Below are 18,236 nucleotides of genomic sequence, written 5' to 3'. Positions count from 1 at the left end.
TTTTTAATATCATAAAGGCTGAATTATAGCAGCCGGCAAAACCTAAAGCCAGTCACCAGTTGGTTTCAAAATATTATACGCTAATGCCTGAAGCAACTAAGAGACTGAAAATACCAATAGTGGATGATCCTATTTCAAGTCTGTCTTCCAGTGTGGTCCTGCTCATGGACACGGAGGGTCTTCCCAAGGACCAGGGTGACCGTCATATTGAACAGGCTCTATGCAGGGACTTCGAGGCCTCATCTCAGTCCTTGAGAGCTTCCACCGCTGCCTCCTTATTTGCCAGGGCAGCATATGACTGGGCAGAGAACTTGGCTTCGGCTGGGAGTAATGTCCCTAAGGAGTTCAAGGATGAACTGAAGAAAATTGCATTAACTATAGCGTTTGCTGCTGATGCGTCTCTGGACGCCTTACAGTTGTCAGCTAGGGCCATGGCATGTAGTAATCCTGCTCGCAGGAATACCTGGTTACAGCTCTGGGATGCTGATTCTTCATCCCAAGCCAAGGTGGCTTCAGTCCCTTTCAAGGGCGGGAACCTATTCGGGGAGGGTCTGGATAGTTGAGGATAGAGACAAAAAGGTGTTACCATCTAAAAAGAGGGACAATAAGTCCAGAAAGAGATTTCAACCATTTCGGGATCAAAAAAGAGGTCAGAAGTCATTTCTTAATAGACCCTTTAAACCCAAGTGGCAACCCAGACAGTCTGGTTCCAAACCCTTCTCTCAGACAAAAGGGGAACAGTCAAGCAACAGGAGCCCCAAAAAAGGTGCCTCAGCATGACTATCTTCCCAAACAGAGACACTCAGGCATTTGGGGGAAGATGACAATCATGGACCGTTGCGGCCTAGACATAGTGAACAATGGCTACAGGCTGAAGTTCTTTTCCAAAAACCCCGTCAGACTGATAAAAATAGCGAAACACAGGTGCATTTTAAAACATCTCCAAATGATCACAGCCATCCAAAAGTGTTGGATATAGGGGCAATACAGTTGGTCCCACAGGTACAAAAAGGACAGGGAGTATACTCTATTCTTTTTGGTCCCAAAGAGAAATGGGGACTCCAGAGCCATTCTGGACCTCAAGAGACTGAACAAACATGTTCAAGACAAAAATTCCGGATGGAAACACTGCGTTCCATCTTACCAGCCATTCAGAAAGGGGATTTTCTAGCTTCAATAGACCTCTCTGAGGCTTATTTGCACGTCCCAATTCACTTGGAGCAGCGGAAGTTTCTGAGATTCGCTTATGCGGGTCGTCATTACCAGTACAGGGCTCTCCCATTCGGGCTCAAATCATCCCCGAGAGTTTTTACCAAAGTTCTGGTCACCCTTGTAGCAGCCCTCAGACTAAAGCGGATAGAGTAATTTCCTTATCTGGACGATATTCTTATCAAGGCGACATCGCGACAGGGGTGCATACAAGCATCTCAAATCACAGTGAATACGCTACAGGAACGCGAGTTCATAGTGAATCTAGAGAAAAGTCATTTACAACCCACACAGAGACTGATTCACTTAGGTGTGATAATAGACACAGTAACGGACAGAGTTTTTATTTCCAAAGAGAGGGAAAGCAAGATTATTTGTCTTTTGGGAGAGACATTAAAACAGGACAGGACGGCTCTCATGTCACTGGCAAAACCTTTGGGGATGCTGGTGTCTTGTCAGGATGTTGTGCCGTGGGCACGTTCTCATGTGAGACCTCTACAGAGGTTTCTGTTACCTTACCAAAGGGACATTGCGTGCCGGAGGTTCAAGCTAATTTGTCTGAGGCACTAAAAGCGGACCTAGCCTGGTGGCTATCACCACAATTTTTTCCCCAGGGTTGTCTCCTTTGGGAGCCCACAAGGACACTAATGACCACTTAATGTGCATTATTGTAATTATCAAAAATGTTGTGACCTAAGATAAATATATAATAGTACAAAATGTATTCATGATATATGATGGAACTTAGTGGTGGCACACAAATTTCCACTCACAGACGCCATCCTTTATACATGACATTAATTCACAAAATATAAGAAGACACCGAAGTTCTTCAATATTTATTTATTTATTTAATTCAATTTACATTCCGCCTTCCCTGCCAAGGCAGGCTCAGGGCAGCTTACATTAAGAGTTAAAATACATTAAAACACAAATTATTAACGTCATAGAAGATCATATACAGTAACAAATCATAAATTGCTAGTGGCGGTATGATATTACATAGAGATCCCAGTAGGCCATGGTGGAATGGTCACAAAAGAGTATAGTCAGAATTGGTAAACATCAGTCCATTTATACAGGCTGTCCCATGCTGCTGGTGGTGTAGTAGTACTACAGTTCGGTTGCTGGAAGCGGCTCCTAATCAGAGGCCTGATAGATTGCATTCCATCCGGATACGCTCAGCGTAAGAAGATGCGTCAAAGAAGCGGTTCCAGCGACAAACCCCCCCCCCCAAATGCGGTGGCTAGCTTCAGGAAATCATGTTTCACCAACAGCTTTCTCAAGAGCAGAACCAAACGCAACTACATTCAGGGAAGTTCTCACAATGAAATCAAAGAAACGGGCAACATGCCGTATGATCTCACAGAATTCAACGTGCTACAAAACCGTTGGCCACAGGCAGAGTAACACTGGCTGTGTCCTTCCATGTTCCTAACACATTATGTTCCCGCTGTGGATGAATGAATTGGTTTAATACGGTCAAAGACCAATCAGATATACAAAGTATAGATTCTTCATAAAAGCTTACATTCGAACTGAAACCTGTAAACATAAAAATCAGCCTCTGTTATATACATTAAGTCTTAACATTAATAGATGTTAAATACCTCTCCCAGCCCTGGGTCTTGACTTAATACCTGCTGAATTGATTAAAGAAAATTCAGATAGGTGGGCTCCACTGCTTGCCAAACTATTTACTGAAATAAATAGGACAGCAAGGATACCCAACGGTTGGGATACTGGAGTTATCATTCCCATCCATAAGAAAGGAGATCGAAATGACACTAATAATTATGGACCAATTAGTCTTTTAAGTATCTTGAGTAAATTATATGTGGTTAAGTGCACGGACTCTAATCTGGGAGAACTGGGTTTGATTCCCCACTCCTCCACTTGCAGCTGCTGGATGACCTTGGGCAAGCCATAGTTCTGTCAGAGCTGTTCTTGAAAGAGCTCTCTCAGCCCCACCTACCTCACAGTGTGTCTGTTGTGGGGAGGGGAAGGGAAAGGAGTTTGTAATGCTGCTCTGAGACTCCGAGTGAAGGGCGGAGTATAAATCCATTCTCTTCTTCTTCTTCTAAATGGTGTCCTGCTTAGGGTTACCAACCTCCAGGTGGGACTCGAGGATCTCCTGGAATTACAACTAATTGCCAGCTAACAGAGATCAGGAGAAAATTGCTGCTTTGGAAGGTGGACTCTATGGCATTATACCTCACTGAGGCCCCTCCCCTTGCCAAACCCCACCCTCCCCAGGTTCCACCTCCAAAATCTCGGCACGATTGAAGAAAGGCTCCAGCCGAGGTACAGACGAGAACTAAAGGAGTGTCAGGAAAGAAGGGAAGGGTTGAGTCAAATGGCCCCCAGCAGAAAGAAACGAGAGGGGAGTGACCCGACAAAACACCAGGAGCAGGAAGGGCATCGATCCAGGGTGAAAGCAGAAAAACAGAGAGGCAACATATGTTAAATACAGTGATGCTCTGTATTCTTGGTGCTTGGGGGTGGGGGCAACAGTGGGAGGGCTCCTAGTGTCCTGGCCCCACTGCTGGACCTCCTGATGGCACCTGGTATTTTTGGCCACTGTGTGACCCAGAGTGTTGGACTAGATGGGCCATTGGCCTGATCCAACATTGGCTTCTCTTATGTTCTTATGTACTTAAAAGGCAAGCCTTCTGTGGGATTGTGCTGAATTGTCAGTGCCCGTAGAGGAGACCCTCTCCCCACACACACAGAGAAACACACAGAGTTGAAAGCAAGCTCCCCAACATGGTGTTTGTGGGCATCACAGCACCCACCAACATCTTTCCTGTTGCCCGCTGAGGGTTTTTAGGAGGCGGGTGGTGCTTTTGCCCAGTTGGGCTTCTGATTGGCCATTGGAGTCCTGATTGGCCGTGCAGATTTTTAAAACATTGCTTTGGCAGCAGTTTGCACCACAGCCCGAGGGTATTCACTGCATGACTGAAGGTATACCAGCAAATATTTTTAAACGGTATTTTTGTTTATAAGAAATCTCGGTAAATAGAGCGTTTACCTAAAATGTCGAAGAGTCGCTGTTGAAGTTATGCATAACCTCACTTGCTTTCATTTTGTGGTTGGTGGCACATCCTCGGGCAGCCGTTTTGTTGTTGCGCCCACCCTTCTGTGCCCGAGGTGCTCACAGGCTCAGAAGGGTTGAGAACCCCTGCTTTCAAGGGTACCCTGGAGCTTTTCAGAGGCTGGAGAAGTGGTGGCAGATAGCAGAGCAGACAGCAAGGAAAGGCAGCAGTATTTTCAGGGTCCGGTCCAAGACTTTGCAGTCATCTTCTCTGCCCCACAAAAGCAGTTCTCAAGCTTTTTGAAGGAGGGTCCACTTCTCAACTTTCTGTACTTTTCAGGACTCACTCACGAGCTTCCTATACCTTTTGGGACCCACTTACCGAGTTAATTGCCGTTTATATTCTGTGGTTTGTGTTTGGCCTGGTTGATATGTTCCTTTCCCAGCCACAGATCCGATGGTCATTGTTAAACTTGACGTGGCGAAGCTTGCGATGACTTTGTCCTACCCCCCCTTACCCTGAAACTTCTCAGCAATCCATATTCTGTCGCCTGTGACTTGAAAACTTGGCTTGGTTTGGTAGGTAAGGCCCAGAAGATGCCTTCCCAGGTACAGCAGCCTGAAGAAAAGCTGACGGAAGAGGAACTGGCCAGATACGTTCAGGAGCTGCAGAAGCATCAGGTGAGAATGGGCCTGCGGGAATCCAGTCATCTTCTATCTGTGCTGGTCACATACTCATTTCAGAGTTTTTATTCTGCTGGAAAGCCAAGAGTTTCATTGGTTGTTGTGTTGATGGCTGGGGATAACCAGGGGTATGATCTCCTGCAAGCCAGAGTTTCATGGAGGTTGGGTAAACCAAAAGAGTGCATGGGGAAGATTGTGTAAACCAAAATAAAACACACCGTGCTAACTTACATCATGGATTCTCTATTTTTATATAATAAAGATGAAATGTAGTTTAAATAAACTTAACTAAACTTCTGCCTCTCGTGGCAGAAGAACTTGCAGCCGTACCTGACATCAAACCACGAGAGGCATCTTCGGACGAAAAAAACTACACAAGTTCTTAATTGCCTTCAAAATAGTTTGTGATATACTCAGGAGGGTTGGGTTATGCATTAGATGTACAAGTATCGTTAAGTTTATTTAAGCTACGTTTCATCTATGTTATATAGAAATAGAGAATCTATGGCATAAGTTAGCATGGTGTGGTTTATTTTGTTTTACACAAGAGTTTCATGGAGGGCTGAATCTTTATACGTAAGTAGAAATTGTACAAACAGTAAAGGAAGGACAATCTGATTTGCATTCTTCCATAAGTCTGGCCAGCGTGATGTCCTATACTTGCCACATATCTGAAGGAGGGAACATAACTCATGAAAGCTCATGCTGAAATAAACCAAGATGGGCAGCTGTGTTTGTCTGTAGCAGTAGAAAAGAGCAAGAGTCCAGTAGCACCTTAAAGACTATCAAAATATGTGGCAGGGTTGGAGTGTTTGTAAGTCACCGCTCACTTCTTCAGATGCTCCGAAGAAGTGAGGTGTGACTCACAAAAGTTCATCCCCTGCCACAAATTTTGATAGTCCTCAAGGTGCTACTGGACTCTTGCTTTTTTCTGTTGAAATAACTGTTAGTTTTTAAGGTGCCACGGACTAACACGTCTACCCCTTTGCAATCAGTATATTTCCCAGAATTTTAGGTGTTGGTTTTTTTTAAATCTTGAGAAGTGTTTTGGGTTTTTTTTCTTGTCAGACTGGGATGTGATGGATAGACCGTATGTACATTCTTTCTTGTAAGTGGCCTGCAAGGTTTTCTTGCTTTTTGTAGTTTCTGCAAAAAGCTGGTTCAGAACACTACCAAAGTGCTACCAGGATCCTGCTGAAATTGCAGTGCCGTCCTGTACAGTTAACACCTTCCTAAGCCTGTTGACTTTAGTGGACTTAGAAAAGTAAAACTCTGTTCGAGATTGTTCTGGCAGAGACACAGAATGGTGGAGACATCATTATTGGCTTCTGGTCCTCTTCTGAAGCCCCTTTCCCTTCCCACTGCAAAACACCAGGGCCATTCAAGAGGGCTGTGGCAAGTACCAAACCAAGCTGCCGAAAGCAGGGGAAAAGTGAAAAAGGCAGTTTTACAAGACTAGCATCCTGCTTGTGGAAGGAGCCCACAGCCCTTGCCTCCCGATGATTGGGCAGAAACCAGGGCCAAAGGTGGGGCAGGATTGTCCTGGGGAGAAACATTAAAAAGAAAATGAAAGCCTCTGATGCTTACAGAATGTTTTGTCCATAGAGTTCCTGACGGTTCTGGGCTACTCAAAAATGACAAGGGTGGCTGTAGCAATCACCAAAAACTCTGTGGTAATCTTACCATAGAGTTTCTGGCAGTTCTAGAACTAGTGTTGTCACTTCCAGGTGGCTCTAGGAATCTCCAGGAGCTCTATGGCCAGAACTTCTGCTAGTAGCCAGGTCCTCATTTTTATTTTTATTTTTTTGCTCAGGATGCCACCTCTTTCCCCCCGCAACTTGCTCACCAGTTGCCAAGCATTGCCCAGCTACCCTAGTAACATGACTCTGAGCATCACTAAATCAAGATCTGTCCGCTGAGTGCCCGGGCACCAGTGTGTGAAATCTCCCATTAACTTCTTTCCTTCTGTCTGTCTTTCAGGAAACGTCTGAGAAGATTAAGCGATTGAGCACCAAAGAGATGTAAGAAGAGGCTGTCTAAAGGCGGGTGTGTGTGTGTTCCCCGCCTCACCCACTGGTCTTCCTTCAGTGCCGATCTAAATATGCAAGCGTGTCTAGAATTGATTGCCCAGTCACAGATATTTACATTGTATAGCGATGGGAGGGGGACAAAGAAAAGTGATTCTTCTGAAATTCAAAGGAACGAGAAGATCCCACGTAATGGTCTTTCGCGAGAGGGTTCGGGAGCCGCACTGGTAGGGACGAGTGAGGGTCACACACTGTTCCGCTGGAGGTCTCGGCACTCCGGGGGAGCGTCACCTTTGACCCGCAGCCTTTGAAAGGGTCTGTGGGGATTGATTTGCCAGTAGGGGAGTCCTTCCCAAGGAATGCCTCTTGAGAATCTCCCAGAATTGTCCACAACTACTACCACAACTGCAGGAACTTGGGAAGGAAGTGCCTGTCGCTAAGCATCAGTTCAGTGCAATGTCGCTAGGCCTCGCGGCCTCCCACCTCGACACCTGGCCTTTCAGTTTCTCTGCACATGCGCTCGCCCTTCATTCTCTCCTCCCATTTTCGATCCAGACCCTGCCTCTTGTTCACCTCAGCTCCCACGTTGTGTGCCTCCGGCCCCCTGAGGTCGGTCAGTCGACTGGCAAGTGGGGGGGGCTTCCTCTTGATCTCGGACCGATCCGCCCCCCCTTGCCAGAAGCCGGTCAGCCTCAGTGCATTGCGGGCTCCCGAGTGACCTCATTTTCTTTCCCCCTCTCTTTGCAAAGGTGCTACAGTATATTTTCTTATCACACGCACACTGACCTTTTCTTTCTAATTAATGACTTTTGATTGAGCTTTTTTTGTATCTCGGATTTAATAGATATGGTTTTATATTTACTGGGAAAAGAAATGCTGTACTTCTGGTTCAGGCTTTGTATTATAGCTACATGTATCCCCAAGGAAAAGTAAAATCATGGCAGCGCCCAAGAGGAAGCGCAGAACTGGAAGGCCCTCCCAGGATCTGGTATCTCAGCTCCTTTGTCGTAATGGGCCTGAAGATGGCGGGAATGGGGCTTTTCAGAACAGGACCGCAGGTCCAGCATTTGCCTGCCTCAACAAATAAGAACTGACATGTCCTCTGTTGCTTTCTATTGCCCTGTGAGTTTATCCTAAAAGGAATGGATTCTTGATCTCATCTTTGGGGGGGGGGGGTGGGACTGTGGCCAGTCCTGGCAATTAAATAGAAGGCATTAGAAATCTTTGGCAGACACAGACGAGTCGTTCTCCCCGTATCCTTCTGAGGAGAGGCTCAGTAAGTAATTTAATCATTTCCAGAGAACAGTTTTGGACACTGCAGCCCTACAATGGATGCAGATGCCCTGGGGTTTCTGATTGTGACACCACTCTGGTGTTTGAAGGGGAACTTGCCCGGCTGGGATTTTGCTTTTCCCGTTCCTTGAAAGGGAACGATATGCCCCAAGCAGGGTCAGAAGAGAGGTGTTGCATTCTTGGGCATGAGACCAGAGTCCGTCCCATGCAATTTTAGGAATCCTGACAATAAAATCGGGGATCGCAGTCTCCTCATTTTGGTATACCAAACGTCAAAAAGCTTTGTCGTCATTTTCTTTTTCTTTAGACTCGTTTGCTTAAAGGGAAACTGGATTGGGGTGGGGGACTCTGACCAAGAAAAGGTACATGACGCTGCCTCATCTTTGGATGCAGGCCCCATTGAAATCAGCAGTGCCTACTTCTGAGTCGACAGAAGTACGGTGACAGCTACTGAGTTTGTTGCGGATTTACTCTCCCACACAAGGGAGATGAGCTCGTAGCTTTAGAGTGAAGAGGGTTGTGGATTCCTGGTTATGACCTTAAGGGCTGGCGGACTGGCAAAATGGAAGTTAGCTTCTGGAAAAGGCACTTATTCTCCTTAACTCATACACAAATAGGTGCGCGGTGGTATGACGTCAGGACTTGGAGAAGTTTTATTCCTTGACATTGATTCTGGACTTCCTTCCTAGTAAGAGCGCTTAGCAGTGGACAGTGCTGATTCTAAGCGGATTTCAAGGTGGGATAAGGTGGGATGTGCATTTTAAAATAGATAGGTTCTGTCCTCACTGGCTGTAAATAGCTCATATTGAATTTCTGAGGTTTTGTAGCCTCTGCGTACCCAAAAGTACACCTGTCTAAAGGACTTACTGGGAAGTACTGCCACCTACATGCAGGCCCATAGCTACAGTGGGGCTGTTGGAGGCTCCGCCCCTTCATTTCAAAATGCACATCCCACTTTATCCCAAGTTGAAATCCGCTTAGAATCAGCACTGTCCTTCGCACCAGGAGTTCAGAACCTGGGATGAAAACCTGGCTTAAGACCAGGTGGTGCTAGCAATCAACCTTGCCGGCATCCCGCGTAAGTTCCACCCAGAAGACACAGTGTGGCGGCTTTCTAGAGGAGTGCCACATTCCTGGTTTGAGATAAGCACGCCTCCGAGAAGAGGTGTGATTCCACTTCAAAATCCACGTTTATGGCTGGGACTATACAGGGGGTGGGGCTTAGTTTGGATTGATGTGGGAGACACCATCTAGCACATGTTCCTGGTAAGAGCATAACCCTTCAGCTGTCAGAGGTCTGGGGCATTGGACCGCAGGAGCTGGGTATTCTGATGTTGAGTAGTAGAAGATGGGGGGGGGGGGCTATAGTTTATTGGAAGAGCGCCTGTATTGCCCATAGAAAGTTCAGTCACCAGGATATCTCCAGCTACAAAGAGGGTTGGGCCCATGGTTTTTTGGTGCCCCAGGCACTTCACTGAATCCTCTGCACCCTTTCAATAGAGAGAAGAGATTGGATTTATACCCTGCCACTCACTACCTGAAGAAGTCTCAGAGCAGTTTACAGTCCATTTCCCTCTCCCTCCCCACAACAGACACCCTGTGAGGCAGGTGGGGCTGAGAGAGCTCTCTTGAGAACTGCTCGTGAGAGAACAGTTCTGAGAGAACTTGTGACTGACCCAAGGTCACACCAGCAGCTGCACATGAAGGAGTGGGGAATCAAACCTGGTCCACACTCCTAACCACTACACCAAACTGGCTCTCTGAAGTGAGAAGCCTGGAATGAACATTTTATTTATTTAACTGGGCATTCAAAATAGAAAGAATGTAAAAATAAAACCAGGTCAGTTCTCCCCAAGTCTTCCGTGTTGTATCATGTTATAGAAGCCCAGAGGCAACAGATTCAGGTGTTCTAGAAGCCTGGCAAGATGTGAAGCTTTGCTTTAGGCCAGTAGAGGAGGTTCCTCTCATCTTTGGGACGCCGTTCAAAATCTGGCACCCTTGGTAATCCACCTAGGTTTGCCTAGTGGTTGGGCCGGCCCTGGCTATGATGAACACAAGGCTGGCAAAGACCTCGGTATGGAAGAGGGAGCCAGCGCTAGTCAGAGTAGACCATCTCAGGGATTTAATCATAATAATATACTTTATTGTCATTGTACATAGTACAAAAAAATTAAAGATGCAGTCATTTCGGTGATATACAACAATATTCCTATACACTCACACACCATTCACTACTGTCCCATAACTCCCTTAAGGTTCACATAACAACTTATGTTCACATAACAACTTATTTGACTCAGGCAAAAGCAACCATCTGTTCATAAGAGCTTATCACAGGCCGTCCTCCTTGCTCGCGGCCGTAATGGCGCCACTTTCTTTATACGAGACCAAAGTGGCAATAGCCCAATACTGGACAAATGAGAAGGGAGCCCTCACTGGAGAAGACCCTGATGCTGGGAAAGACTGACGGTAAAAGAAGAAAGGGACAGCAAAGGATGAGATAGTTAGACAGTGTTACCGATGCAACGAACATGAAATCCAGCAAACTCCGGAGCACAACAGAAGTCAGGAGGGCCTGGCGTGATGCTGCGTTCCATGGGGTCGCGAAGAGTCAGGCTCGACTGTGCGACTGAACAACAAAAAGGACAGCAAGAGAGAGGGGGGCACCTGATGGGGAACTGAGGGGCGCAGGAACCTTTTCATGCACTCCCACCTCCACTGTGCTCATTTTGGGGAGGGAGAGAAGCCGGCTTCCCAATTGTGGAAAGAGAGAGGTTCTAAACCAAAATTCAGTTTATTCCATAGAGAGAGGTTCTAAACCAACATTCAGTTTATTCCATTACACACTCTTAAATCAGAAAACACTTTTGTAGCATTTCAATATTCAACATAAAATATTGCAACACAACCCCCAATACATGAACAGTGCACTTGTAATTCTGAAAAGGATATCCTTGGTTGTTCTGTCAAGACCCATAGCAGAACCATAACCAAGGGGTGGTTGGCCAGAACAACAAGGAACAAAACTAAATCCAGACATTAAGTACCCATCTCCAACCACAGGAACTAATGTAACTGTCAGTCAAGTCCATGACGAGCATTTGACATATACAAAAGTCAGCCCCTTTCTTTCTATCTCTGGGGTCAGGGAAGTAATGGAAAGGGTTAAGCTAGGTTGACTCAGAGAGTCAATGGGCGCGCCATTTGAGCCGGTATACGTGCCGGTTAGAAATGGAGTATATACGGGCGATCACACAGCCAACATCTGCCTCCCATCCCCAACCGTCCCAACCCCCCTTTAAACCGGAGTATTTTGCTACCAGGTCCCCGAGTGGTGTTTTCCTGCTGCTCCGGTTCTAGCCGCATTTCCCCTATGTGATTGCTCCTCCGCTGGTGTAGAGCCACTTCCTGATCCCCGCTTGAAAGGTGCCCGAGGCTTCTGCTTTTCGCCCACCATTTTTTTTTATTTTTCAGCACTGGCAATATGTGCTTGGGCGGAGCTTCTGCGTTAATAAAACCAAAGTTTAAACGGTGCTAGTTTTGCTGTATAGATGAGTTCAGGATCTCAGGGAGGCCAGTTTCTGGGTAAAAGTGTAAAGGGAAGTGTTCCTTTAATGTTTAAAGGGAAAAGTCACGGCAGTTGGGTTGAAGGGGAAATGGCTGTTCTGCGCATGTGCGAAAATTTCAATACTAAAGATGCCCAAACTGAGAGGGGAAAAAACCTGTGTGGAGGACGGGGAGAGATGTGGCTGCACAGCGATCCGGAACAAGGAGGTGAGTGTGATCGCAATTCTTCCAGGTTTTTTTTAAAAAGCACATCAGACTGGAGCAATTTACACCGCTCCCCGCACGCCGTCTGACCGCACCCAATGCTGACTAAGAGAATCCCAGGAAGCTAGCTTCACATATGCTAGCTATTTAGAATTCGATAATGTATAAACATTCCACAAGGCATATGTCATGTAAGGCAAAAGGCGTGTACAGGGTTATCTGTACCCAAAGGCCACGGCACTCCTGGGAAACAGAACCACAGATTCAGCTATAGAGGCTCATTGCTATAGAAATTAGAGTATCATAGGTGTACCAGAGGGTTAGCAGGGGACTGAGGCTCAATCCAGCCCTAATTCTGCAACACACCCAGGGTATTGCAACATAAGGACTCTTTGCGCCACCATAACTGGACGCAAGGCCAGTTGCTTTTTCTGTGTGTGTGTGTGTTTGTGTGTTTCAAACTTGGGACTGCCCCCTACAAATCCACCCCCTTTTGCCTCATGGAAATTCCCGGCATGGTGCTAATTGCCAAAAGCCGTTTAATCCACTGAATGAATAACAGGTCCAAAGGGCCTAGCTGTTGTTCTCTGTTGCTTTAGTGGCGCTAATAGATGCTCCCCCCCTCCCCCGAATAAGTGAAGCTCTCTTTGGAATATTTATTATGGGATATGCAGAACTCAGTAGGCCTGACCTTTTGTAGCTCTGCGAGTTTGTACTCTTTCTCCTACTGCCCTTATTTTGAAGGACAGGGAGGGCTGTGAGACCAAGATGTGAGGGTCTAAAGAGAACAGTTTCATAGAATCACAGAGTTGGAAGGGGCCATACAGGCCACCTAGCCCAACCCCCTGCTCAATGTCCTCAGAACACCCCCGCGAAGTAGGCTGTGGCAGTTGCTGAGGGATTCCTCGACAGCTTCTAGGTCCTTGGCTCCAGGCTAACGCGGTTGATACCATTCAGACCAGGGTCCCTTTTCGTGGCTCTCTAGATGTCAGAGTCGGGGGGGGACGGGGCGGGGCGGAGAGAAAGGCGTGGCCTGGCCTGGCTTAGATCAGCCTCTTTTCTCCCCGAGAGGCTGGCGCTCTCCGCGCGAGGGCGCGAAGGGACATCTCACCCTCCGAGCCTCCCCTCCTTCCCCTCCGAAGTGGTTCAGTCCGGGCGCCTGGCCACCTTCCTCCCGCGGGCCTGCCCGGGAAGCCGCATAGGCCGCGAAAGGGGTCGTCGTCGTCGGGGGCGGCCGCCGCCCGGGATGCCCCGCGCGTGGCTGTCCCCTTCGGGCGGGCTGCCGCCCGGTCTGTCGCGCTGGTTCCCGCGGCTGGAGGAGCTGGACGTGAGCGGGACGGGGCTGGCGGCGCTGGGCGCGGAGCTGCTCCCGCTCGGCCGCCTCCACACGCTGCTGGCCAAGAACAACCGGCTGGGCGCGGAGGGCTCGCTGCCCAAGGGCCTGGCTGCCTCCCCGCTCGGCCGCTCCCTCCGCGTCCTCAACCTCAGCGGGAACCGCTTCGCCCGCCTGCCCGACGCCCTCCTCGGCCTGCGCGGCCTCCGCAGCCTCAGCCTGGGCAGCAACCGCCTCCACCGCATCCCCGCCGCCATCCAGGAGCTCCGCAGGTGAGAGAGACCCCCCCACACACCCACACACCCAGGTCTTTTTTGCCAGGGGGCTTCCGTGTATTTTTGTTACTGTCCAGGGGGGTTTCCTTGTCATCTATATCTGTATCTATTTGTTACTGTCTAGAGCAGTGGTGGCGAACCTACGGCACGGGTGCCAAAGGTGGCACTCAGAGCCCTCTCTGTGGGCACGCGGTGCCATCCCCCCAGCCAGGCCCAGACCATCATTAAAGTGTCGAATTCTCTGCCAAATAATTTTAAGCATTTGGGATTGCTTTCCTTACTTTGTTTGGATCATCTTAAGTTAATGTATGAGTTGTTTTTTCTAAAGTAAAACCTCAGTATTCAGGCTAAATTGCCGTTTTGGCACTTTGCGATAAATAAGTGGGTTTTGGGTCGCAGTTTGGGCACTCGGTCGCTAAAAGGTTCGCCATCACTGGTCTAGAGGGTTTTCTTGTCATTTATATATATATATACACACACACACACACATGGATATACATACATACATTTTTTGCTTTCATATATATATACACGCACACATATACATACATATATGGAAAGCAAAATTTGTGGAGTCCCTGTGTTCCCTCTAAGCTGAGTTAGTGTGAGCTAGCTCACAGGTTTTTTTAGCCTCCAGCTCACACATTTCCATCTTCACTCAGGGAGGAGGGCTCCAGAGCAGACTAATTTATGTAGTAGCCAAATCCCTCGCTCACAACTTCAATGCCAGTAGCTCAGAAAGTACCATTTTTGCTCAGAAGACTCCACAGCTTAGAAGGGAGCATTGCGCAGCTTCCAGGTGGGACCTAGGAATCTCCTGGAATTACAGCTCATCTTCAGACTACAGAGATCAGTACCCCTGGAGCAGTGCTCCCTCTAAGCTGTGGAGTCTTGTGAGCAAAAATTTGGCTTGTGAACCTGCCTGGAACTTGCGTGATGCACAGCTGCTCAGGAAAGTTAAACACTTTGGCAGAATTCTTGCCACTGTGGTATGATTTGCTATTTGTATGTTGGTCTTGATATTGTCCTGTTTGGAAATATCACTGTAAGCAGCTTGGAGACCATGACTGGAGAAAGGTTCAGATATCTTAAACAAACGTGGCTTATATGCTAATACCTGTTTGTGTCTTCTCGCATGGGGGTGGGGGTGGGTGAGAGGAGTCTTTGGGAAAGCACCACCTGGGGCTGAAATGCTGGGAGAAATCGAAGCTAACTAAGAAAACGTCACCACTTCTCTTTCAGTTTAGAGTTTTTGTACCTTGGAGGGAATTTCATAACTTCAATCCCGCCGGAGCTGGCCAACCTGCCTTCGCTAAGTTACCTAGTGCTGTGCGATAACAAGATTCAGAGTATACCCCCTCAGCTGGCCCAGTGAGTATCACCCTTTTATTATTTGGAATCCTGGTCCGTTGTGATTAAACAACTGCTTTTGAACCTGGCAGCAACTTCTGGAGAGGGTATTTGCGAGTAGGAAGAAACACGCAAGTTGTGCCTGCCTACATCAGTTTGTGTGCGTCGTCCTGCAGCATACGCTGGGCAGCTGTGACTGACAGCAACTTGCAGCGTGTGCACCCCATTTTAATGCACAGCAGATCTTGCCATCTCCATATACCTGCCTGTGGTCTACATGTGGGTTTTTTTGTGCCAAAAGTGCATTATCCGTCTAGGAGAACAATATTGTGCAGTCTTATATGGGTTGAGAGCGGGTTCTGGCATGCCTGCTTCTCTCCTGAAGAATGCAACCGTAATGTGGGCTTGAGTGTGTTAGTGAGGCCTTATCTCAAAGAGTGCTTTTCAGTGGAGTCCCTTCACACGTTTGTCTTCCAGATGGCCATTGAGCTTGCAGATGGCCATTGAGCTCTGGAATAGGCACACAGGCTGAATACGCATGAAGCAGAGAAGGGGAGGGGATATTGAGGGAGGCTTTCTGAAGACAGCATGAGCCAGCACTCCCTTTCTCCCTCCCACAGTTTCTCTTCCCCCATTTCTGTAATAACAGAAATAGCTGAACAGATTTGGTAAATTGCTGCCACAGTAGCAGTAATTAAAGGGTTAAAGTACAGGGTGTGGCGGAGTTACTAAGCTGTCGAGAGTAATATAAGGAGTCCTTGACAAAGAGACCTAAGAAGGGCTGCGGCTCGGTGGTAGAGCATCTGCTTGGCATGCAGAATGTCTTGGGTTCAGGCCCGTCCCCGTCCCCCCCCGTCCCCGCGCAACTCCAGTTAAAGGCAGTGGGTGATGGAAAGGACCCTGAGTGGGTGATGGCCTGAGACTCTGGAGAGGTCTGAGTAGACAATACTGACCTTGATGGACCGATGGATCTGATTCAGGAGAAGGCAGCTTCGTGTGTGATAAACTGCTAGGGAAGGAAGATTAAAAAAAAATTAAAAGGTGGCAGAGTTGCTTTCAAAGTCCAGGGCAAACAAAGGAAATCCCTCAATCCCAAAAGGAAGATGGGAGAGAATCCAGTATTTATTTATTTATTTATTTATTTAATTTATACCCCGCCCTCCCCTGTAGGGCTCAGGGCGGCTTACAAGGCAAGATAAACTTGCTACAATGAAACATAATATACCTATAATTTTAAAAACATACTATACAATTTAAAAACCTGTCCTAACAAGTAAAGTGCTCAGTAATCATCAAAAACCCAAAGATGACGGAACAATTCCAAGAAAGTTCCTGGTAGACAGTCTATGGCTTCAATGTTCAGATGTTCCGATGTTCCTTCTCAAGGGGGGGGCCCTACTCAAAAGCCTGGTGGAAGAGCTCCGTCTTGCAGGCCCTGCGGAACTCCCGGATCTCTTCCCGGAGCTCGTTCCACCAGGTAGGGGCTGCCACCGAAAAGGCCCTGGCCCTTGTGGTGGCCAGTTTTGTGTCTCTGGGGCCCGGAATAGTTAACAAATTTTGGGCCCCAGACCATAGTGCTCTTGGGGGAACATACGGGGAAAGGCGGTCCCTCAGGTAGGTTGGAACCAGGCCATGGAGGTGGAGCGAGGATGGAGTGACACACGTGTGGTGCAAGGCAGCAAAACACAATGCTGAAAGGAAGTCCGAGGCTAGACGTCTTCCCTAGCAGTTTCCACTCACGATAGCCACACAATGCCCTGCAATCCCAGCATCCACGAGGCTTGGAGGGATTCGTCCTTGCAAACTGACCCGCTTTGTCTCCGCCTGGCTCCGCAGCGGTAGAGCGCCAGGAATTTCTGTGCTCCTGAGATCTGTGCCTCTGTCTCAACCCCCACCCCTTCTCAGATCTTTGGAAGAGATTGGAAAGAGGAGGATGTGTTGGGAATCTAGATGACCCGTGAAGGAGTGGCCCTCTGCACCTTGAGGCGGAGTCTTCTTTGCAGCCATGAAACCAGACCAGACCAATCCCCAGTGCCCTGGGTGCCTCATGTCTAGCCTTCATGGCTAGCTCATGCGTGCAACTGGCACTCCTTTAAGGCACACGAACGGATGGGGCTTGAGGAGGGCCTGGCTGCGCAGGTATGCGGGAGGAAGGAGAGGTGAGCTATGCACGTCCTCCTGACCGTATTTCTCTTGCATAAAGAAACAAGTTGCCAGCTGTGCTAGTCCTATAGAAAAATCCCAACACTCCCCCCCAAAAAAACACAATCCACCTTTCATTAGTACCAGCCCAGTGACCCACCGCAGCATGCAAGTTTCTTCAGGCTGGGTGTTACCAAAAAAATCAAAAAGGAAGAAGCTGCAGGACATGATGTAAAATCCTAGGGTAGTCTGCACTGTGCTTTTCAGTCACATTGAGAAGATAGTGGAAAGGACATTAGGGTGTGTTAAGATGAGCTCCCTGAGGTTTCTCCTGTGGGAACCCTAGGGTTTGGGAGCATCAGAGGCCTGGCATGGTCTCTGCCTCCTCTTACCTTTTCTCCCCTTTGGCTTCCAGGCTGCCTTCCCTGCGTTCTCTTAGCCTCCATAACAACCTGTTGACCTACCTTCCCCGGGAAATCCTCAACCTCATCCACCTCGAGGAGCTTAGCTTGCGTGGGAATCCTCTGGTCGTGCGGTTTGTCCGCGACCTGACATACAACCCCCCCAGCCTCCAGGAACTGGCCGGCCGCGCCATCAAGACCCGCAACATTCCCTACGTGTCTGGCGAGCTCCCTGAGAATCTTCTCCGGTACCTGAATCTGGCCAGCAATTGCCCCAACCCCAAATGCGGAGGTGAGTTCTGCAGAGCATGCCTTCAACCAAGACATTAAAAAGTCAGTGCGAATAACTAATAACCCATGAATGACTAGATTTTATAATGTTGTTGTCGTTAGCCATTCAGTCGTGTCCAACTCTCCACGTGTTCCGATCTTGTACTGTTTCTTTGAGTCCTTCCATGCTCAGGCTGGTGTCGACTTTTATGGTGTCTAGCCACCGTATTGTTTCGTGTCCCGATTCCATTTTGCTGCTAACCAATCCATGCATGATTGCTTTTCTTTTAGTGAGTTCTTCCGCATGACATGGCCAAAATAAGTCAGTCGCAGTTTTATAGTTTTTCCTTCCAATGACATGTCTGGTTTTATGCGCTCCAGCACTTGCTTGTTTATCGCCTTTGTTGTCTGATAAGTACAATAATATAATAATATATTAATATAATG

The 18,236-nt window shown here is 47.9% G+C and overlaps 2 protein-coding genes across 2 annotated transcripts in view; both read left to right on the top strand.

The window, feature by feature from the left end:
* The window catches only part of FSTL1 (follistatin like 1), a 61,177-nt gene extending 52,660 nt beyond the window's left edge, over positions 1-8,517 (top strand). Inside the window, exons 9-10 of the mRNA XM_015409881.1 lie at positions 4,827-4,924; positions 6,908-8,517. Coding sequence (XP_015265367.1) covers positions 4,827-4,924; positions 6,908-6,952 — 143 coding nt within the window. The 3' untranslated portion in view covers positions 6,953-8,517. The remainder of the gene's footprint in view (positions 1-4,826; positions 4,925-6,907) is intronic.
* Positions 7,147-18,236, top strand: part of LRRC58 (leucine rich repeat containing 58) — a 12,497-nt gene continuing 1,407 nt past the window's right edge. The window contains exons 1-4 of the mRNA XM_015409870.1: positions 7,147-7,181; positions 13,090-13,623; positions 14,869-14,997; positions 17,534-17,811. Of these exons, the coding sequence (XP_015265356.1) occupies positions 7,147-7,181; positions 13,090-13,623; positions 14,869-14,997; positions 17,534-17,811 (976 nt within the window). The remainder of the gene's footprint in view (positions 7,182-13,089; positions 13,624-14,868; positions 14,998-17,533; positions 17,812-18,236) is intronic.

The sequence above is a fragment of the Gekko japonicus genome, unplaced genomic scaffold (assembly GCF_001447785.1).
Source record: "Gekko japonicus isolate JY-2015 unplaced genomic scaffold, Gekko_japonicus_V1.1 scaffold170, whole genome shotgun sequence".
NCBI classification, from domain to species: domain Eukaryota; kingdom Metazoa; phylum Chordata; class Lepidosauria; order Squamata; family Gekkonidae; genus Gekko; species Gekko japonicus.
Note: the sequence above shows the minus strand (reverse complement) of the source record. Positions and strands in the feature narration are given on the sequence as shown.